We start from the raw sequence: 23,358 nt of genomic DNA on the forward strand, positions 1-23,358 counted from the left end.
TGGACCTTTGGTCTGATCCAGCAGGGCTGTTACTGTGTTCTTAGAGGAGAAGGCTATCAATGGCCAGTGATCATGAGGGCTATATGCTGTCTCCAGGACAAGTGAGGCAGCATGCCCCTCTGAATCCCCATCCCTGTGGAACAACAGCAGGAGAGGGCTATTGGCCTGATGTCCCGCTTTTGGGCTTCCCAGAGGCACCTGGTTGGCCACTGTGGGGTGCAAAATCCTGGGCTAGATAAGCCTTTTCCTTTCATCCAGGGCAGCTTTTCTTATTGTCTTCCATTCTTATTGACAGGAACATGTCAGGCAATATTTTCTCCAGCCTCCAGCAGGGGATCTTTGACGAGCTGTTGTCTCTGAAAGTCCTGTGAGTATTTCCCCCTCTGGCAACTTGGAAGAAGGGGGAGGCAGGGAAGAGGCAACTGAGTTCTTGTTAAAGGGACTTTTGCTGGGATTGGTCTGCTTGTGCATCACGGCCAGCACCTGCGCACAATTGGAGGCGGTGGGGGGTACTTGCTTTAGCTGTTTTAAATTTTGTATGTTTTAATTTTGTGGTGTCGCCTTGCGTCTCTTTTGGGAAAGGCACCTAAGAAAGCATCATCATCATCATCCTAGGCAGGGTAGTGTTGATACAGTGATGGCATCCACCTTCCCTGTGCAAACTGAGGGTGGTCCCCAGGACCACCTGTGATCTCCCCGAAGGTTCTGAAGCACACTGTCAGCTTCCAGAGGGAGCTGCATCCACGCCTAAATTCGTGTCCTGCTTCCTGCTTGGTGGGCACCCCTTGAATTGTTCTGCCCTCGACACGTGCCTCCTCTTCCTCTCTTCTGCACCCCTTCCCCCCCACACACACACGTAACCCCACCTTGTGTCTCTGTCCCCCTCCAGTGATTTTGCCACAGAACACCTCACCTGCGACTGCAACATGCGCTGGGTCCTAGCCTGGTCCAAGAACCATTCCATCCAGATATCCGACAAGACGTTGTGCATTTACCCCGGTGGCCTGCATGGGAAGCCGCTACGGACCACCAGGGAGAGCCAGTTGCGCTGTGGTGAGGCACCTGGTTTTGTGTGGGGGGGGGGTATTTATTTATCCATGGGAGCTGTAACAAAAGGTTGCAGTGCTCCAGTTCAGTGGGCTGGCCAGCCAGCCAGCCACGCGTTCTCCTGGGGTATGCCATTCCATTGTCCTTCCCCCCCTCTGGTTTTCTATTCCCTGCCTGCAAAAGAAATACCGCATTGTGTGGCTGCTGAGGATATTCCATTCTAATTGGGCTGGGGGAGGGGTTCGCAGTAGGGGTTGAGGGAAGGTTGTTCTCTTGAGGTTTTTGTTTTTCCTAACAGCGTTTAATATTTCTGCAAACATTTGGATTCCATCACCACCACCCCAAGCGTGCTGAGCAGTTTCTCAGTAGCCCTGGTCTGGCTACAAAGCCTTCATAACTCATAGTCTCAAGAGCTGCTTTCTCCAGCTTGATGACCTCCAAATATTTTGGATTTGTTTTATTTATTTACTTGTTACATTTATATCCTGCCTTTTCCTCCAAGGAGCCCAAGGTGGTGTACATGATCCTCCTCCTCTCGGTTTTATCCTCACAACAACCCTGTGAGGTAGGTTTTGCTGAGAGGTAGTGACTGGCACAAAGTCACCCAGTGAGCTTCATGGCTGAGGGAGGACTTGAACCCGGGTCTTCCCACTTCTAGTCCAGCACTCTAACCACTACACCTCACTGGCTCTCTTCTTTTGGACTTCAACTCTGGAGGGCACCAGTAGGGATGTACGGATTGTTCAAAATCCATTCTGTCTGTACTTCAGAGATTGTCAGGCACCTTTCATTCCATCACCCACTCATTGACAGAACTGGATTTTTTTGTTTCCAGATTTCCGCAAATTCACACTTGCACAAAATGTGCGTCGTCCCCCCCCCAAAAAAATGTGCATTTTCACACTTTAGCATATGGGGAAAATGCACTTTATCACCTGGTGGGGTTTTTTTTGTGTACTTTCCTATTACTAAATTTGCGTAAAATTCCGGAAAGTTAGAAAAACGGCCTGCGAGTCCACGGAATCCACCTGACTGGGGGAAAGCCGGTCCTCTGCGGGATCTGTGGGTCAAATTCATACCAATATGAACTCATTTGTTCCTGTTGCAGATTTCTCCAACATCCCTAGGCATGGGGTTGGAGAAGGCTGCTCAAGAGGCTTGCAAAGGAGCCTGCGAGATCCCTCTCCGTAAATGCCCCCTTAAAGTCTAGTATCGGGGATGGAAACCACCTGGTTTCCACGGGGCGTGGTCAGGCAGAGTTTCCTGCGCCAATCTTCAGTCCTCCTTGGTCGGAACCCTCTGACATTGCCCTTTGGCAGCTGCTTCCTCCCGACATTCTCGGAGGCAAGAGAGTGGGGCTAAGCAGCCAGAACTCGTGGAGCCCTTTCTGCACGCAAGTCTTCCCTTGCTGGCAGTTGCTGGGAGCAGCAGCGCCTTCTGAGTTCCAAAGAAAACCTACCCAAACAAGCATGCTGCAAAGCACAGTCCCCAGATGTCTGTCAAGAGCCTGGCAGTCCTGTGGTGGCAAAGGTGCAGCAGGGAAGGGCGTGCAAAGCTGCCGGTTTGGGTCTGGCTTTATGTATTCCAAAGTTGCACCATGCAAGCATGGGATTTGTGACTGTGTGCAGGATACAGCAGCCTAAACATCAAATAATAATAATAATAATAATAATAATAATAATAATAATAATATCTCATCCTTAAGGCTGTGGGAAGTAGCTTTGAAAGTGTGTGGGGAGCACTTGGAGAACAAGCTGAAGAACAAGAGCCGAATTTCCCAGGGTCAAGTATCCAGGCTGCAGTGTCCTCTGCATGGCTGACAGAAACAGAATAAGGCAACATAGTTACTTGCAAAGAGGCCTGATTCCCATCAGTCACATCAAGAGGCTTTCTTTGATGTGAGCTTCCGATGATGATGATGCTCTTTCCTTTTAAGTGCAGGGCATAACCAGCCCGGAACGCAGGCAGAAGGGATCTGTCAATTGGCATCTTTGCATGCCAGGGTCCGGGTCACGCTTGCTGCCGACATTCTCCTCTCCCTACCCAGCTTGAGTAGGGTCTCCCTATTCTTCCCACAGAAGGAGCCCCAGAGCTGCACACCCACCAGCTGATACCCTCTCTGCGGCAAGTTGTCTTCCAAGGTGACCGCCTCCCTTTCCAGTGTACAGCCACCTACCTGGACAACAGCACACATATCCTTTGGTACCACAACCGTGCATTGGTGCAGGGAGATGAACGCAGCGGCATCATCCTGGAGCAGAGTCTCATCCATGATTGCACCTTCATCACAAGGTAACGGACTGGGAGGGTCAGAGAGTGATATCTAGGCTCTATCCCAGTGGTTCCCAGCCTTGGGTCTCCAGACGGTGCTGGACTACAAGTCCCATCATTCCCAGGTAATGGGCCGGGATGATTGGAGCTATAGTCCAATGCCCTGCCTTCTCAGCTTTAGCCAGGGGTCCCAAGGAACATGTAGAGACAAGTTAATCCAGGAAGGGCCATAACTCACATGATGGAGCACCTGCTTTGCATGCAGAAGCTTCTAGGTTCAATCCCCAGCATCTTCAGGTAGAGCTAGGAAAGAATCCTGCCTGAAACCCTGGAAAGCCATTGCTGCCAGTCTGTGTCGACAGTACTGGACTAGATGGACCAAGGGTCTGACTCAGTATAAGGCCACTTCCTATGTGGTCGGGGTGGGCCAGGTTCCAGGCCAAAGGTCCCAGGTTCAGTCCCATCCGAGGTAAGGCTGGTGGTGACCAGAGAGAAGGCCTTCTCAGTGGTGGCACCCTGTTTGTGGAATTCCCTCCCCAGGGACGCCTGCTTGGCACCAACTTTGTTATCCTTTCAGGGCCCAGCAAAGATGTGGATTTTTTTAAAAAAATCCCAGGCTTTTAGATACATTTAATGCATTTTTCCTCTCTTTTAATGTGTTTTTGTTGTTTTATTTATGTATTGAATCTTTGTTTTTATAAACTGTCCAATAAGCTCTGCTTGATGGGCAAGATATCAGTATTTTAAATAATAAATAGAGATGGTCAAATCTGTCAAGTTGGATTCCACTCTATGTCTCATGTTGTGGAGAAACCAGCAGCCATTACTGGGAAATGGGAGAAGCGTTCACCTCCACCACCAACCCAGAGAGATCTGGAGATCTCAGCAGGCAAGGAGGGGAGGTTTAAACCTCCCCATCCCTCCACGCTGAGAGGTGGGGAGCGAAGAAAGAGTGTGAGAGTGTGTGTGTCTGTGTGTGCATGTGCACACACGTGCAGCCCTCCCCGGCCGACTCTGGATGTGGGCCTTCGGTCCAAAAATGTTGTGCACCCCTGACCAAGCCCAACACTGACCAGGCTGGCATTCATAAGACTGTAGGAAGGGTACTACTAGGTCAGATCAATGATCTGTCTAACCCAGCATCCTGGGAAGCCCGCTGCAAGGTATGACGGCAACAGTCCTGCCTCGCAGTTCGCCTCCTGGGACCTGGTATTGAGAGGAAGACTTCTTCCGAATGAGGAGGTTCCATGTAGGTATCATGTCCTCCATAAAACTGTCTATTAAGAATGTTAGAAGAAAAGGTCTTCTGGTAGAAGTAGGATTCAAACTCATGCTAGCAAAGCGACTGGAGCCTAAACCTAAAGACTGGAGATCAGGAATGGACATTCCCTCACAGATAATCTGTTGGGTGCTGCACGGCAGCAGCAAGCAGGGCCAGAGGCAAAAGTGGGTGGGTGACCCCTTTTCTCTTTCTGCCACCTCCTTTTCTCTCCCTCGCTCTCTCTCTTCCCATGTAGCGGCTGCCAGGGAAGGGACAGGTTGCTCTTGCCAGAGGTCTGAGCTGGCTGGACGCAGAGGGGCTTTTGAAATTAGGCTGAGGGCCGTGTGCGACCCGAGAGCCGCAAGTTGCCCACTCTTGCCTTAGCCACTCTGCCACTTGAATGGTCTTTTTCCCAGCCCTGCTATTGATGAGATGGCATGGATTGGAACCCGGGACCTTCTGTTTGCAAGAAATCTGCTCTACTATGTGGAAAGGGTTGGCCCTGCATACTCTTCACTTCAAAATGGCCTGCCTGTCCTGTAAAAGCAAGTTTCCGGCCAGACCTGTATGGTTTCTAAAAGCACTGTCTGTCCCCAGTGACCTCATCCTGTCCAACATCCATGTCTCAGCCAGCGGCGAATGGGAATGCACCATCTCCACTGCTCAGGGCAACGTTAGCAAGAAGGTGGAGATCGTTGTGCTGCAGATCTCAGCATCGTACTGCCCACCTGAGCGGGTGACCAACAACCGTGGAGACTTCAGGTAGGAGCCAATGTGGGGGTGAGCCAGAGGGCTTAATAGTGACAGGCTCGGAGGTAGACGTCAAGGAGCCATACTGATATGCTATAGACTGGCTTCTCCACGAGCCCAGCTGTGAGAAATGCAGCTTTTGTTATTATTATTTTAAAAGTCAAGTTTCTAGGCCTCATTATTGCAAGGTAATAGCATGATGGGTTTCCTGCTGCCCATACAGGTGTGTCTTGGGAATCTGTCATTCAGATGTGACCAAAGGCCTAATCCAGCCATGTCCTAAATCCAGGATGTTTGGGTGGGTGTTTTTAAACATCCTTTCTCCTCATTCACATATAAATCTGAAGAGGGTCTTCTTCAGATAATGGCCCCCTGTACTTTGTATTTAGCATTGCAGTGTATTGCTAGTAAAGCAGGAAGCTTTCTGGGAAAGGACAAAAAAATAGGGATCCTTTCCCCCAAGAAACGCAGTGGTTTGTGCTTAGTTTGCATTGAGCAGGGGGTTGGACTCGATGGCCTTGTAGGCCCCTTCCAACCCTACTATTCTATGATTCTATGATTCTATGCATAATTTCATCAGGATTAAAAAGTCTGCGGAATTTAAAATGTGATGGCAATGACAGATCTGATTAAAGATATGGAAGGGAGGTGGGGTTCAGCTTCCACTTTGGGGTTCAGCTTCCAAGGGGCAGTGCAGGAGCCCTTGGGAGAAAGTCATGGCCTTAGTTGTGAACATTGATACTAGTGCTGTGCTGAACATTTCTCCCACATTTTTTCGACCATTCTCATTCAATTTGATAGAAAAGAAATGGCTTTCGAGAAGAAAGGAGGAGAAATTTCGGAGAAGTTCTCATGGGTTGGGTTTGGGGTCTTGTGCTTACGTTACTTATGAGGTGGCCATGGAGCTTAATTTACTTATAGGGTGGCCATGGAGTGTACAGAGATTCATTGTACAATAATCTCTATGGCAGCCTGTAGCCTCCTCAGCTTCCCGCACTTCAGTTAAAACCATCATGAGGAAGACATCATGAGGCAATTCCTGCCATGGGATCTTTTCAGTTCAGGAGGTGCAGGTGGCCTGGGAGGCTGCAGAGCAATGGAAAGATGTGTAATAGAGAGAGAAAACAGACACGGCACCCTCAGCCACCTCGCAGGGATTAGGTAAACTCAAAAACTGAAAGAAATTCAAAATTCTGCCTCAGAAAAGTGGAAGCTTCAACATAGCTGATGCTGTTGCCACTTGCAGGAGCAGTGCAATAGACCAAAAACCCTTAGGAAAAAGGAAAGAAGCTGTGCTACAACCCCTGCCAATAGTGAGCTCTATCTGTGAGAAAGTGCTGGATAATTTCTCCTACCCTAGGAGAAATTGTCCCCCCAATTTCTCTGCCCACAAATAGGCTGGAGAATTTTGAGAGGCCATTTGCTCACAGCTCTAATTGATACTTCATCCGCTACATTTGGTGGGTGACCAAGATGACGAGGGTATTGATGCACAGTTTCAAGGGGTCTTTTAGCTCTCTGTAATGTGGGGCTTCTATGAACCATGTCTGGGTTATTTGGGCTTTCTTTATCTGCTGTTTTTATCGTGCATCAGCTGTTTTCATTGTTTTTTGTTTTAGCACAGAACCTCAGGCCCAGGGGCCAAATTTGACCTGCTTGCCTCCAGGGTTCCCCAGTCATGCCCCCTTCCCCGGCCCCAACCACTTTCTGCTGACTAGCTATCGTTTGGTGGTTCCCTGGCTTTTGTGCAGTTTCCTACCCACCCCTCTTTAAAAGGTTGAAATGCCTATTCTACAGCTTAGTTCCTGGCAGTAAAAGCTTTATGCTACAATATGCTGGTATTTTTTAAATTTTGATCCCACCCCTTTTACCTTTGGCCCCACCCACCACTGGAGTGCAGCCCCCGAGAGGTTCCCTGCAATGGAATCTGGCCCTCGGACTGAAAGAGATCCAATACCCCTGTTATACGGTGTTTTATTTTTTCTTTGCACTCACCCCTTTATATTCTTTTAAACTCCCCGGGAATCCATTTTGATGAAACGCAGTATAAGACTATTTGAAGTAAATAAAGAATCAAATAAATTAACAGAAGGAGGATTCAAGGATTGTGAAATGGGTGTGTCAGGAGCAGGAGCAGCAAAGCAATAGAGACGGAAGCTGAAAATGCAGGGTTTTGCAGGCCAGCTTGATGATCTCAGAATAAATTTTGTAATTCATTTCAGTTCTAGAAAATCTGCAGTGAGTGGGTGGAATGAGGAGCAGAGCAAGTATAACCTGATGGGATCTGAACTAGCGGTGACCGACCAACAAAGAGATCTTGGGGTTGTGGTGGACAGCTCGATGAAAAAGTGAACCCAGTGTGTGATTGCTGTGAAAAAGGCAAACTCCGTGTTAGGCATAATTAGAAAAGGACTTGAGAATAAAACCTGCCAGTATTATACTGCCTTTATACAAATCTGTGGTGCCACCACACTTGGAATACTGTGTACAGTTCTGGTCACCACACCTAAAAAAAGATACTGTAGAGCAGGAAAAAGTACATAAAAGGGCAACTAAAATGATCAGGGGGCTAGAGCATCTCCCCTACAAGGGAAGGTTACAATAGCTGGGATTGTTTAGCTTGGGGAAAAAGGAGGGTGAGGGGAGACATGATAGAGGTGTACAAAATTATGCCTGGTGTGGAGAATGTGGATAGGGAGATTTTTTTTCTCCCTCTCTCAAAATACTAGAACCCGGGGTCATCCCATGATGCTGACAGATAAAAGGAAGGACTTCTTCACACAGCTCACAGTCAAACTATGGAATTTGCTACCACAGGTGGCCACCAATTTGGATGGCTTTAAAAGGGGGGTAGACAAATTCCTGGAGGAGAAGGCTATCAATGGCTACTAGTCCTGATGGCTATGTGCTATCTCCAGTACCAGAGGCAGGGAGCCTGTATACAGCAGTTGCTGGGGAACATGGGCGGGAGGGTGCCGTTGCACTTGCACCCTGCTTGTGGGTCTCCCTTCAACAGCTGGTTGGCCTCTGTGTAAACAGAATGCTGGACGAGACAGACCCTTGGTCTGATCCAGCAGGGCTCTTCCTATGTTCTTATAGTATTGTCACCCTTTGGCTTCTGAGCTTGCAACATTCATTGCCCACACAGCCCCAATTATTTATTTATTTTAAACTATGAGGGCCAGAAACTTAATTTTTAAAAATAGTAATAATAATGAACGTTTTCTGTTGTTACACAGAGATATGCTCTGATTCCAGCTCATAATATACCAGCCCCTGTACTAGAGACCAGCCTTAAGCCTTGCCCACGCTGTTAGGTGTGAGGGGTTAGGTTGCAGTGGTTCCCAAGCAGCAAGCAGGAACTGCTTAGATGCAGACTACGGATCCTTCCCTCTTCTGCCCTCTTCTGCCTTTGTGGTGGGATTGCAGGGAAGGCCGGAATGACAAAGAGCATCCCTTCAAGGCCATGTTTCCCTGGGAGCGATAGAAGACATGCAAGAGAAAGGTGTTTTGCTGTTCCAGCAGGATTGGAAAGGAACTGGAAATCTCTTGCAGCAGTCGGCAGGCATATAAAAGCCCCCCAAGCAGCTGTGAAACTGCATTGGCGGTTTGTGTGTCGGGGGGGTGGGGTCGTTATTTTTGTTGGATCGTTCTTGCTGCCTTTTCTCCCTGGAGGGAGCCACGTAGCTAGCTTCTCTTGTAGCAGGAGGGCTCAGCTAGGGGGCAGCCGGCATTGGGATGATGCCCGATCCCTGCTTCCCCAGAGCCCCTCTGGGTGCAGAAGAAGACTTGGGATCTCTCTGGTGATCTGGGCCTGGGAATGATTAAGCGTCCGTTGCAAGGGAGGCCGTCCGAGAGGCCCCGGCTCTGGCAACGCAGACAGGCTCCAGAAGCAGGAGGTGTCGGAATTTCTCTGGCAAGAGAAAAAAGGCTTAGGGAGCCCGCTGTAACCTTGGCGGGGTCTTGATGGAATATAAATTACTGTGCAGTCAATGTGGCTTAAATTAACAGCGGGCCTGTCTTCTCTCCCCCCACCCTTTCCACCTCCGCCTCCATGCTCTGCGTGAGCAGGATATGGCCTGGGGTTGGAGGCAGGGAAAACAGGCATCAAAACCCCTGGTTTGGAGGGTGGAAAGGGTCCGTCGGGTGTGTGGCCCGACTAGGTTCCTGGCAAGAGCTAGAGACCTGTTCTCTTCTCCAAGCAGGGGTGGGCAGCACTGCTTAGCAAAGGGATTCCCATTCCAGAGGAAACCCCTGGAGCCCGACTGAATCGCAGATGGGGAGAGAGAGTATTTGGATGTCCTCGTCACTTCTCATCCGGGAAGCTCCTCTGCTGCACTGGGACCTGGGGTACCAAAACAGAACTTTAAAAGGGCAAAGCTAGATGAGACAGCCGAGATCTGTGACCAGAACTCCCATCTCTTTCGTTTTAATAGTAAAAAGTAGCTCAGGGCACTGGGAAAGGTTTGGATTGGGACTCTGGTGATGGTGGAGGGGGGCTTTAAGCTTCATTGAAAGCCCTCCTCCACCATTTCCTCCAGTGAACATCGCCCCCTCCAAAGCTGCTCTTTCCCGCGCTTGAGAAAACTTCGAACGTTTTCCCTGATGGGGCGAACAACAACTTCACAGGGGCAGGAGTTGGCAACTTTCATCCAGAACATTGCACAGGAAAAAGGCTTAAAGCCCGCCACCCCCAATCCATCAGCACCAGAGCCCCAGTTCGAATTGGGAGCCCCCGTAGCTGCTTTTTAACCAAACATTAAAGAGATGGAAAATCTGATCATGGATTAGTTTGTCCCTCGGTCAGGTCAGATTATCAGTCTACTGAGACTTCAGGGAAGGTTTTTCTTTGACACTGGATAAAAGAGTATTCTTATGTGGGCATGAGTGGTCTCTCTCTTGTCCTGGTTTGATGTGGGGCTTTGAGAACAGATACTAGGGCTCTTTCTGAACCCATCAGGATTAAGCCTCTTTCATCTGAGACTACTATGTTCTGGGGCAAAGGGCTGTGAGAAGCATGAAGAGGGAATGGTGGATTTGCCTTTGCAGGGACAGCCCAAAGGGTGTAGAATAAGTGTGTGCGGTGTGTGTGTGTGTGTGTGAGTGTAGGGGAAACCATATGACCTCCATATGCCTCCCTTCAATTCATCCAGCTGTTGCTGCTGGCATGGATGGGAGAGAGGGAGGGGGCGTAGGAAGAGTTGCGAGCCAGATGTTGAAGCAGCTGGGCCAAGCAGAGAGTTCCAAGAGGCAAATAAATTACCCCATAAAACTCTTGGCGTCTGACAATTTCTCTCTGATGCCAAAGCTGTTTCCCCCATGGTGGGGCCTCATCCAATACGGACACAAAATCTTGTCCCATTCCCTGACTTCCCTCTGTACAATTGCATACAGAGAGCTCTGCTTCCTTGATGCTCACTGTCCGAAGTGCTTTAATTGCTCTCTGTGTATTCTGTATGACTTTTTGTGGGACCAGCTTGACAACCAAACTTTATTCCAAATGGGGAAATGGGAGATCTGCCATTTTAGAAGCAAAGCTCTTACGCTGGGAGTGGGAGGACAGCAAAATGTGGTGCAGGAGTGTTTCTGGGTATTTAAAAGATCTGGGACCCTGACCCATCAACACAAAACTGCATAGAACTTGCATATGCTAATATATATGCATATGGGCCTATTTTGAAATTTCTAGAATTTACCTTTCACAGAAAGGAAGCCAATTCATTTTCCTTCCAAGCAACCCCAAATAACCTTTTCAATACATTTTCTCTCCAGAACACAAAATCAGTTCAATTAATTTACCCATTACCCCTACTAAATTTCCCATGCAGATGATCCAGATCCTGCTCCAAAATCAATTCCTCTTCAATTACTTCCATTCATTAATCATCACATTACTTCTCCCCCTAAATTAAGTTCGGGGGGGGGGAATGGCTACCCCAACATAGGTTTTAGTGCACATGGTCTGGAGCATGGAACTTAGTTCACCTGGCTATTTATCTTTCCTTAACAAAAAAAAGTAGCACCTCCATCACACTGCTGATAAGCAGCACTAACACTTGACTCCCTCCCTTACCACACAGCTATTGGCATATCTGGGCCATGCCCAAAAGACCTGGGGCTCTGTCCCACTCCACCACCCCCTAACGACGCCCCTGTTGTAGAGACTTCAGATTGAAAATCTGAAAAGAAACTTTCATTCACATGGAGAGTTATCATGGACAGGGATGTTGAACCTCAGGCCCACAGGCCAAATCCATCCCACCTGGGGTTACCGATCCGGCCCTCTGACGTTCCCCAGATGGCTGTCCCCTTCCAATTGTTTGGTCTTCTCCCAGCTTTTGTGCATTCTTCTGTCTCCCCACCCCCAATTCTAAATGGTAGAAATGCCTCTCCTAAGTCTTAGTTACTGACAGTAAGAGCTTTCAGCTAAAAGATGCTGGCATTCGTGGCCATGCCCCCTTCTGCCTTCAGCCCTGCCCAACCACTGGAATGTAGCCCCCCCCTCCCCCCGCAGCTTCTCCAGAATGAAATTTGGCCCTTGGGCTGAAAGAGATTCACCGCTCCTGATGTAGGGAAACAAGGAACTGTGGCTCACCTTTCCAAAGCACTGATGGGATTTGGGGGGGGGGGGTCCATGCAAGGGAAGCATCCAAACACAAGCGGTCTCAGCTGGTACAGTCCCAAGAGGGCTATACCACATCTTCAGTTCTGAGTGTAACATCAGTTTTTCGGCGGACCTTTTGGAACCCTAGAAACAAAGATCCCAGGATGCAAAGCTGGGATCACAACAGCTGGGATAGTTTAGTTTGGAAAAAAGGAGGGTAAGGGGACACATGATGGAGGTGTACAAAATGATGCATGGTGTGGAGAATGTGGATAGGCAGACGTTTTTCTCCCTCTCTCAAAATACTAGAACCCAACGGGGTCATCCCATGAAGCTGATTGGTGGGAGATTCAGGACAGATAAAAGGAATTACTTCTTCACACAGTGCATAGTTAAACTATGGGATTCGCTACCACAGGATGTAGTGATGGCCACCAATTTGGATGGCTTTAAAAGGAGGTTGGACAAATTCCTGGAGGAGAAGGCTATCAATGGCTACTAGTCCTGATGGCTCTGTGCTACCTCCACTACCAGAGGCAGGGAGCGTGTATACAGCAGTTGCTGGGGAACATGGGTGGGAGGATGCTGTTGCGCTCATGCCCTGTTTGTGGGCTCCTGGTCGACAGCTGGTTGGCCACTGTGTGAACAGAATGCTGGACTAGATCCTTGGTCTGATGCAGCAGGGCTCTTCTTATGTTCTTAAAGCAGGCCAAGGACAGGGGGAAAGCCCAGACTCACTCTCACTGGCCGCCTTCCTCCTCTCCGCCTGTAGGTGGCCGCGCACCTTGGCCGGCATTACCGCTTACCAGTCGTGCCTGCAGTACCCCTTCACCTCTGGGAACGGGGGCCCCGGTCAGGAGAAGCAAGCATGGAGGCGCTGTGACCGCACAGGCCGCTGGGAGGAGGGGGACTATTCCCACTGCCTGTACACCAATGATATCACCCGCGTCCTCTACACCTTCGTGCTGGTGAGTTGGGGGGGGAAGGAGCCATTCCCCCTGTGCCCCCACAGCATCGCCCAGGGGTTGCGCCATCCTCCCTGTTCCGACTAATGTTGGCAGCGTGGTGGGCAACATTCGTAAACCTTGTCCCTACAGCACACGGGGCTTCAAGCACGACGTGTGAAGTAGTAACAAAAGAGCACCTGAAGCGTGTGTCCATTCAGTCATTGCTAACTATGACCAGAGGGAGCACTTACACATCTGGGTTTAGGGAAGATTACTCCCATTGTGAAAACATGACTCTGGCATCTGGGAAGAGTTCAGCCCAGGCATCTCTCCATTTTATAAATAAAGCAACGTTGGTGGAAAGAAAGAAAGAAAGAAAGAAAGAAAGAAAGAAAGATTGACCTTATTTTTAAAATCTTTTTGGTTGTTACATTTATATCCCGCTTTTCCTCCATGGTCCCCAGGGCAGTGTACATGATCCTCCACCACCACCCACCCTTCAGTTAATCCTCACAACAACCCTGTGAGGTAGGTGAGGCTGAGAGGCAGCAACTGGCCCGAAGTCGCTCGGTGAGCTTCGTGGCCGAGCGGGGACGAGAACCCAGGTCTCCCCAGCCCGAGTCCAGTGTCCTAACCTGTACACCACACTGGCTGACCACAGTTTGGCTGGCTATGAATCCCTCCCCTGCTCTTTTCTGTGCTCCCAGATGCCCATCAATGCCTCCAATGCGCTGACCCTGGCGCACCAACTGCGCGTCTACACTGCCGAGGCTGCCAACTTCTCAGACATGATGGACGTCATTTATGTGTCCCAGATGATTGAAAAGTTCACCGGTTATGTGGACCAGATTAAGCAGGTAATTGCATCATGTGCAGCCCCCAATTCCTGCACTTTCTGCTTTCCCCAAATCCACCCGGTGGGGAGGAAGCTGGAGAATGGGAAGGGATCCAGTTTGACCCTTTACATCTCCTCCTCTCTGTTATGCGTCCTCAAAGCACAGAGGATCTAGAGTGGGGTGGGCAGGGACTGTGTAGAACTCCCATCAGCCATAGCCAGCATGGCCAATGGTCAAGGGTGATGGGAGTTGTAGTCCAACAACATCTGGAGAGCCACAGGTTGATCCCCCACTCCTGATCTAGAGTCCTGCAATGATGGAAGTAAGTTAAGTGTCTGTGATTGGAATAAAACATGCAAATGGAGTCCATTTCCAATTTAAAAGACACTGCTTTTTTTAATTCAGCCTTTTAAGTTCTGTAGTTTTGATATTTTACTGGTTTTAATGTTCTTAGTTATTTTCATTTTACAGTTTTAAGGTTTTATTGTTTTAAATTGTATGCCGCCTTGATAGCTTTTTAGCAAATGAGGCGGTATATAAATGTTAAAAGTAAATAAACAAATGTCCATATGGTGTACTTAATCTGCATGTTTTATTCTGAAAATTATCTTACGGTTTGGGGAGGGGAAGCTGTGTCATTTGAAATGTTTGCACTATCCTGTCCTTGATTAGGGTAAGGGAAGGAAGGCCTGGATTTGCTGAAAAATGCAAAGGACAATCAAGTAAAGGAGTGATATGGGGGTCTGAGACACAAATGAGAAATCTCCTAACCCCCCACCTCACCGGATATGCCACCCAGACCTTCTGAATAATAATTTATCACCATGTATCATTTCTAAAAAATCCTAATTACTCCATATATCTCTTAGCATCTGGGAGAGGGAGAAAAAAGATCTCTTTCTCCACACCATGGATAGTTTTATAAACCTCTACCATGTCTGCACTCCCACCTTAGTTGTCCTTCCACCCACAAAACGAACAGGCCCCAGTCATATCCCTTATGAATATACAGTGGAGGTGACGAATAGATTTAAGGGATTAGACCTGACAGACAGAGTGCCTGAGGAACTATGGACGGAGGTCCGTAACATTGTTCAGGAGGCAGCAACTCAATCCATCCCAAAGAAAAAGAAATGCAAGAAAGCAAAGTGGCTGTCTGATGAGGCTTTACAAGTAGCTGAGGAAAGAAGGGAAGCGAAAAGCAAGGGAGAAAGGGGAAGATATAGCCAACTAAATGCAGAGTTCCAGAGAATAGCAAGGAGAGACAAGAAGGCCTTCTTAAATGAACAATGCAAAGAAATCGAAGAAAACAATAGAATGGGAAAGACTAGAGATCTTTTCAAGAAAATCGGAGATCTCAAGGGAACGTTTTGTGCAAAGACGGGCATGATAAAGGACAAAGAAGGCAGGGACCTAACAGAAGCAGATGAGATTAAGAAGAGGTGGAAAGAATACACAGAAGAACTATACAGGAAAAATCTTAATGTCCCTGATAGCCATGATAGTGCAGTCACTGAACTTGAGCCAGACATCCTCGAGAGTGAAGTCAAATGGGCCTTAGGAAGCATGACTAACAACAAAGCTGGCGAAGATGACAGTATTCCAGCTGAGCTATTTAAAATCCTAAAAGATGATGCTGTTAAAGTGCTGCACTCATTATGCCAACACATTTGGAACACTCAACGGTGGCCACAAGACTGGAAAAGGTCAGTTTACATTCCAGTTCCAAAGAAGGGAAATGCCAAAGAGTGTTCAAACTACCGTACAATTGCGCTCATTTCACATGCCAGCAAGGTTATGCTCCAGATCTTACAAGTTAGGCTTCAGCAGTATGTGAACCGAGAACTACTGGAAGTACAAGCTGGGTTTCGAAGAGGCAGAGAAAGCAAGAGAATTCCAGACAAACATCTATTTCTGCTTCATTGACTACACTAAAGCCTTTGATTGTGTGGATCACAACAAACTCTGGCAAATTCTGAAAGAGATGGGAGTACCAGACCACCTTACCTGTCTCCTGAGAAACCTGTACGAGGGTCAAGAAGCAACAGTAAGAACCAGACATGGAACAACCGAGTGGTTCAAAATTGGGAAAGGAGTACGACAAGGCTGCATATTGTCACCCTGCTTATTTAACTTATATGCAGAGTACATCATGAGAAACGCCGGGTTGGATGAATCACAGCTCGGAATTAAGATTGCTGGGAGAATTATCAACAACCTCAGATACGCAGATGATACCACCCTAATGGCAGAAAGTGAAGAGGATCTAAAGAGCCTCTTGTTGAGGGTGAAAGAGGAGAGTGCAAAAGCTGGTTTGAAACTCAACATTAAAAAAATGAAGATCGTGGCATCTGGCCCCATCACTTCCTGGCATATAGAAGGGGAAGAAATGGAAGCAGTGACAGATTTTATTTTCTTGGGCTCCAAGATCACCGCAGACGGTGACTGTAGCCATGAAATTAAAAGACGCTTGTTCCTTGGGAGGAAAGCTATGGCAAACCTAGACAGCATAGTAAGAAGCAGAGACATCACCTTGCCGACAAAGGTCCGTCTAATCAAAGCTATGGTTTTCCCAATAGTAATGTATGGCTGTGAGAGCTGGACTATAAGGAAGGTTGAGCGCCGAAGAATTGATGCTTTCGAACTGTGGTGCTGGAGAAGACTCTTACGAGTCCCCTGGACTGCAAGGAGGTCAAATCAGTCAATCCTAAAGGAAATCAACCCTGACTGCTCACTGGAAGGACAGATACTGAAGCTGAAGCTCAAACATTTTGGCCACCTAATGCGAAGAGAAAAGTCACTGGAAAAGAGCCTGATGCTGGTAAAGATTGAAGGCAAAAGGAGAAGGGGATGGCAGAGGATGAGATGGCTAGATAGCATCACCGATGCAATGAATATGAACTTGAGCATGCTCCGGGAGAGAGTGGAGGACAGGAAGGCCTGGCGTGCTATGGTCCATGGGGTCACAAAGAGCCGGACACAACTTAACGACTGAAGAACAAAAATAAGCAAGGCAGTTACATAGGCACAATATAAGGAAGGTGCTTCAACCCCCTGATAATTTTGGTTCTGTTTTGTCACCATTTCCACCTCTTGGATTTGACTTGTCTGTTATTTAAAATATTCTACACGGCCATTCATATAAAATTTCACAGCGGTGTACACAAATGTAAAACAATAATGAACGGCAATATAAAATTATTATTATTATTATTATTATTATTATTATTATTATATTTATACCCCGCCTTTTCCCTAGTACTTGGACACAAGGCAGCTTACAAAAATTAAAACATATACAATTAAAACATATGAAAATATACAAAAGTTAAAATATAAATTAATCAACAATACAATTAAAATTATATTAAAACATTAAAACAGCATTTTAAAACAGCATTTTAAAACAGCATTTTAGCAGCTTACCTCCAGGTTCCAACTATGTCCCAAAGGCCTGCTGGAACAAGAATGTTTTAATCTGCCTCCGGAAACACATCAAGGAGGGAGCCATCTTAGCCTCCCTGGGAAGGGTGTTCCACAGCCATGGGGCAGCCACCGAGAAGGCCTTCTCCCCTGGTTCCCACCAAATGTGCCAGTGACAGCGGTGGGACTGAGAGAAGGGCCTCCCCAGAAGATCTCAGGACATGGGCAGGTTCATAAGGGAAGATACAGTCTTTCAGATAACCTGGACCAGAACTGTAAAGGGCTTTATAGATCATAGCCAGCACTTTGAATTGTGCCCGGAAACAGACTGGAAGCCCGTGAAGCTGTTCTAACAAGGGAGTTGTATGCTCCCTGTAACCAGCCCCAGTCAACAGTCTGGCAGCAGCTCTTTGAACCAACTGCAGTTTCTGAACACTCTTCATAGGCAGCCCCATGTAGAGCGCATTGCAGTAATCTAAACGGGATGTAACTAAGGCATGTGTTACCATGGCCAGATCAGACATCTCCAGGAATGGGCGCAGTTGGCACACTAGTTTTAATTGTGCAAAAGCACTCCTGGTCAGCGCTCAAACCTGAGCATCCAGGCTTAGTGCTGAATCCAGGAGCACCTCCAAACTGCAGACCTGAGTCTTCAGGGGGAGTGTAACCCCATCCAACACAGGCTGAATCCCTATTCCCTGATCTGCCTTTTGACTGACTAGGGGCACCTCTGTCTTGTCTGGATTAAGTTTCAATTTGTTCTCCCTCATCCAGTCCATTACTGATGCCAAACACCGGTTAAGGACAGAAACAGCTTCCTTGGAATCTGGTGGAAAAAGCTGGGCGTCGTCAGCATGTTGGTGGCACCAAACTCCAAAACTCCGGACAACCTCTCCCAGCGGTTTCATGTAGATATTAAATAGCATGGGGGACAGAACAGAACCCTGAGGGACCCCGCAAGCCGCGGAGTCGAACAGGCATCCCCCAACACCACCTTCTGAGTTCACCCCGCTAGGAAGGAATGGAGCCACTGTAAAATGGTACCCTCAAGTCCCATCCTAGCAAGGCGTCCCAGAAGAATACCATGGTCGATGGTATTGAATGTCGCTGAGAGGTCCAGCAGAACTAACAGGGACACATTCCCCCTGTCCAGTTCCCAGCGTAGGTCATCCACCAAGGTGACCAAAGCTGTCTCTGTCCCATACCCAGGCCTGAAACCAGATTGAAATGGATCAAGATAATCCATTTCATCCAGGAACCCCTGGAGCTGGGAGGTCATCACACACTCTAATACCTTGCCCAAAAATGGTACGTTAGAGACTGGATGATAGTTATCTAGTATGGTGGCATTCAGGAAAGGCTTCTTCAACAGAGGTCTCACAACCGCCTCTTTTAAGCATAATGGAACAATAACTTGTTCCAAAGAGGCATTAACCACTCCGGTTATCCACTCAGCCAGTCCTCCTCTGGCCTCTTTAATAATCCAGGAGGGGCAAGGATCCAGCATACATGTGGTGGCTCTCACCACTCCAAGGATCCTGTCCACTTCCTCAGGCTGCGCATATTGAAAAGAATCCACCAACACTGAACAAGCAGGAGCCAAAATGACATCCACAGGATCTGCGTCAGCTACAGCATCCAAGTCAGAATGGATCTGAGTGATTTTATCAGCAAAGTGCTGGCCAAATTGTTCACAGCAGGCTGTCGAGTGGTCAGAATTTTTATCACATGGGCCAGGATGTAGAAGGCCCCTGGCTACTTGAAACAGCTCCACTGGCCAGCAACCTGCAGATGCAATGGTGGCAGAAAAGAAAGACTTCTTTGTTGCCCTCACTGCCACGGAGTAGGCTTTCAAATAAGCTCTAGCCCCTGTTCAATCGGACTCGTTCCAAGTTTTCCGCCAATGTCTCTCTAGTCTCCATCTCATTTGCTTCATCGCCGCCAGTTCCCTAGAGAACCAAGGTGCTGGTTTGGTTCCACTCTGTGGGAGGGGACGCTCAGGAGCGATTGTGTCCACCACCCTAGCCATTTCCCTATTCCAGAGATCAGCCAGGGTTTCGACAGAATCGCCTGCCGAGGCAGCAGGAAAATCCCCAAGAGCCGTCAGAAAACCATCCAGATCCATCAGCCTCCTGGGGCGGACCAGCATAATCGGTCCCCCACCCCTGCAGAGGCACTGAGTTCCAGTGAGTCTAAACCCCACCAGGTAGTGATCTGTCCATGACAACGGAACAACAGAAAGTTCCTCCACACCCAGATCATCGTCATCCAGCTCAGCATAGAAAACTAGGTCTAGAGTGTGACCTGCTGTATGAGTGGGGCCAGAAAACCACTTGGGACAGACCCATGGTCGTCATGGAGGACATGAAGTCCTGAGCCACTCCCAACAGGGCAGCTTCAGCATGGATGTTGAAGTCTCCCAGCAGAACAAGCCGAGGGGACTCCATCACCGCTGCCGAGATCACCCCGGCTAGCTCAGGAAGGGAGACTGTTGGGCAGCGGAGTGGGAGGTACACCAACAGAATCCCTATTCTGTCCCGAGCACCCACTTTTAAGTATGCACACTCAAACCCAGTAGACTGTGGGCCAGGGCACCTGGTGAGGGGGACAGTATCATGATAGACCACTGCAACTGCGCCCCCCCCCCCCCAGGTCTAGCCTGTTGTTCTACAGAAAACCCTGGAGGACAAAGCTGAGATAGATTAAAACAAAATACAACAGCGGTCCAATGATTTTAAAAAGTACCCCCAAATGAGAAGATCACAAAAATGACAGATTGGTGCTTGAAAGCTTGTGGGATCTCAACCTTCCTCCAAAAAGACAGCGGGGAAGAGGGTGCTCCTACCTCTCCAGGAAGAAAATCTCAGAGCATCAGGGTTGCAACCAAGAAGGCCCTGCTCTGCATGGAGGCCAACTTGGCCTCCCTGTAAGAAGGAATCTCAGGCAGGACTTCATCTGAAGATCTTCAGTAGAGGGGGAGGGGGTTCAATAATCAGGGCCCCGTGTTTAAATTTGGGGGTTTAAAGGTCAAAAACAGCACTTTGACTTGGGTCTAGAAAGCAACTGAGAGCCAGTTCAGGTATCTCAAAAGAGGTGATGTAAGAGAGACACGTGGAACCTACAACAACAAAATAAATCTTCAGCCCTTCACAGGGGGGCTCCTGTTCAGGGTTCCGGCCAGCCAGTTAGGGGCTCATGCAAGCCAATTCACTCTCCTTTCTTCATCCTCCTGTTCCAGTCTTATCAGACTTGCATAGATTGTAAGTCTGCTGGGCAGAGGCAGTGGCTTACATTCTGCAGAGTGCCTAGCACACCTTTTGCATTTCAATAAATGTTTGACTGCCACCCTGGGATTTTCTCCAGAGATGCCTTGCCTCCCAACCTGTCTGCCTTCCCCCAGCTCACGGATGTCATTGTGGAGATGGCCAGCAACATGATGCTTGTGGATGACCACGTTCTGTGGATGGCTCAGATTGAGGACAAGGCTTGTACCAGCATCGTCCGCTCCCTGGAGAAGATTGCCGGCTACACCCTCAGCACCAACTCACAGCACATGGCTGTGGTAGGGATCTAAGCTCTCCTGCGATAGCTGGGGGTGGGAGAACAAGAGGCTAAGATTGAGACTCAGGTGGAGGGGGGCGCAGGTCAAGTTTGAAGGCTGCGGACAAAGGTTTGGAGGAAAAAGGTGTTAGGCATCCAGATGAAGAAGGATAGGTGAAGCAGGAAAACGCCAGTCTGAGATGGTGAGGGGAGGATTGTGGGCTGGTTGGTGCTGAGGAACACGAATGGCACCGGCACCCAGTATTGTTGGGCAGCTGCTGGGGCCCAGTCAGTGGTGGTCCCCTGACTGTGGAATTCTCTCCCCACTGAGATCTGCCTGGCAACGACATTGTCATCTTTTCAGCACCAAGTTAAGTCTACCCACAGCAAGGATGGTGTCAAGGATAGGCATGGTTGGGCAACTGCCAAGGGCCCACACGCCAGCAGGGACCCACTGACAAGAGCTCCCTGGTGTTGCTCCTCCTCTTCACCATGGCAAACTGCTTGTTCACCTGCTTCTCACTCTGGCCCAGGCAATGGTTGTGGTGAGGAGCAGGAGATGCCACTGGCTGCTTGCTCACTGTCTCTTTGCCTGTCAAGCAAGCAAGTGGCAGCCATGATGAGAAAGAGGAGGAGGAGCAAGAGCAGCTGGTGACAATGGTGGTGAGAAGGTGGAGTCACTGGAGGAGGTTCCCTGTCTGTGAGCTTGACAGGCGGCCATTTTGAATTGTCCATAATGCCCTGGAAGGGCCGATGGAGCAGGGCCGCAGTGGGTGGTTTCGCTCAGCCACTACTGCCAGGAAAGTGAGGGGGGCACTGCAGGGCACTTTCTGGATGGACCATCTAACTTGCTGTCAACCCTACTTAAAAATAAGTGAGGCTTGGATAGGAAGCAATGTCAGGGTTGGATAAAAGTTGCAACGGCAAATAGACTGGGCAGGAGGGGCGAACCAAAGAGGGTGTGAAAGCCACGCTGTCGGGCAGCTCTCCTCTCTCCCTGGGAGGCATCCTTGACCTCACGACGCCCATGGCTTTGCTCTGGCAGAACTCCAGGAACATCGCCTTCGAGGCCTACCTCATCAAGCCGGACAGCTACGTGGGCCTGAGCTGCACAGCTTTCCAGAAGCGCGAGGCGGTGCTGGCCGGGCGGCCCCTGCGGCAGGAGCGGTACGCTGAATCCCTGGCGGACCAGCAGCTAAAGTTCCGGTGCACCACGGGCCGGCCCAACATCTCCCTGGCCAGCTTCCATGTCAAGGTGAGGTGGGCGATGGGAAAGGAAGGAAGGATCCCACTGAGGCATTATGGTAGGATGGAGGGAGTGGAACAAGGACCCGGGCAGCCCTCACTTGGCCCTCCTTTCCCAACCTGGTGCGATCCAGATGTGTTGGACTACAGCTGTCATTGGCCATGCTGGCTGGGGATGGTGGGAGTTGTAGTTCACATCTGGTTGGGAGGTTGGGAGTGGAGGCTGGTGGCTCTGATTTCGGTGGGGCTGAGAATTCATTCCGGTTTCAGTCAGAACCAGACAGAACTCTAAAACAGCTTCCCAAGGTGCCAAACCTATTTTGTGGATAGGCTGGTTCTGACTGAAACCCGGAATGGATTCTCAGCCCCACCGAAATCAGAGCCACCAGCCTCCACTGGCTGGAGCAGAGAATATTGTGCTAGAATGACCAATATTCTGTTCTGGTAGAAGGCAGTTTCTTTCTGTGTGTTTCCAGCTGTACTTTCACCCTGGGTGGGCTTTGCTTTGCTGAGTCCCACGGCTGACCCCTTTGTTCCCTGTCCCATCAGAACAGTATCGCTCTGGCCTCCATCCAGCTGCCTCCCGGCCTCTTCTCCCCACCGGCTCCTCCCCACCCCCATCCCCCCAAGTGCAAGCTACAGTTCTTGGTGTTCCGCAACGGCAAGCTCTTCTGCAGCACTGGGAACTCATCGCACCTTGCTGATGATGGCAAGCGGCGCAGCGTTGCCACGCCGGTGATCTACGCAGGCACAAGTAAGGGCCCCGTTGCTGTGGCGGGGAGAGGGCAGGGGAAAGGGCGGCAGTGTCTGAGCAATGGCTGTGTGAAAAAGGGCAGCAGTGTCTGGGCAATGACTATGTGGGAAAGGGCAGCAGTGTCTGAGCAACAGCTGTGTAAAAACGGGCAGCAGTGTCGAGGCAATGGCTGTGTGGGAAAGGGCAGCAGTGTCTGAGCAACAGCTGTGTAAAAAAGGGCAGCAGTGTCTGGGCAATGGCTGTGAGGGAAAGGGCGGCAGTGTCTGAGCAACAGTTGTGTGAAAAAGGGCGGCAGTATCTGGCAATGGCTGTGTGGGAAAGGGCGGCAGTGTTTGAGCAACTGCTGGGTGAAAAAGGGCGGCGGTGTCTGAGCAATGGCTGTGCAGAATCTAACCCAGCCATTCTGCCTCTGAGCATATGAGTTAGGGGTGCATATCTAGAAAAAAAGCAGAGGATGGATTGCCCGTCGATATCCTATCTACTAATATCAGACCTCTTCTCCAAGTATGGATACAGCATGGATTGCGACGGGGGTGCAGGGAGGGAAGGCAGACAGGACTTTACATTGGGGAAATGGTGCAGAGGGGAAACACTCAAAATCATAACAGCTGAGCCCCGTCGAAAAATTGGCCATGGAATCCAATCCTGATGGACTGGTATGTTTGCAAAATTCCCCCAGC

At 49.2% G+C, this 23,358-nt stretch overlaps 1 protein-coding gene and 1 pseudogene across 1 annotated transcript in view; one reads left to right on the plus strand and one right to left on the minus strand.

The window, feature by feature from the left end:
- Nucleotides 1–299: 299 nt before the first annotated feature.
- Nucleotides 300–23,358, plus strand: part of ADGRA2 (adhesion G protein-coupled receptor A2) — a 33,928-nt gene continuing 10,869 nt past the window's right edge. The window contains exons 1-9 of the mRNA XM_084803902.1: nt 300–367; nt 890–1,053; nt 3,126–3,339; nt 5,177–5,341; nt 12,706–12,901; nt 13,588–13,737; nt 20,540–20,701; nt 21,725–21,934; nt 22,474–22,678. Coding sequence (XP_084660028.1) covers nt 300–367; nt 890–1,053; nt 3,126–3,339; nt 5,177–5,341; nt 12,706–12,901; nt 13,588–13,737; nt 20,540–20,701; nt 21,725–21,934; nt 22,474–22,678 — 1,534 coding nt within the window. The remainder of the gene's footprint in view (nt 368–889; nt 1,054–3,125; nt 3,340–5,176; nt 5,342–12,705; nt 12,902–13,587; nt 13,738–20,539; nt 20,702–21,724; nt 21,935–22,473; nt 22,679–23,358) is intronic.
- On the minus strand, nt 13,871–19,586 carry LOC146340608 (uncharacterized; annotated as a pseudogene).

This window comes from Heloderma suspectum, chromosome 6, assembly GCF_057233095.1.
Source record: "Heloderma suspectum isolate Gila_16-S chromosome 6, 16-S_ref, whole genome shotgun sequence".
Classification (NCBI taxonomy): Eukaryota; Metazoa; Chordata; class Lepidosauria; order Squamata; family Helodermatidae; genus Heloderma; species Heloderma suspectum.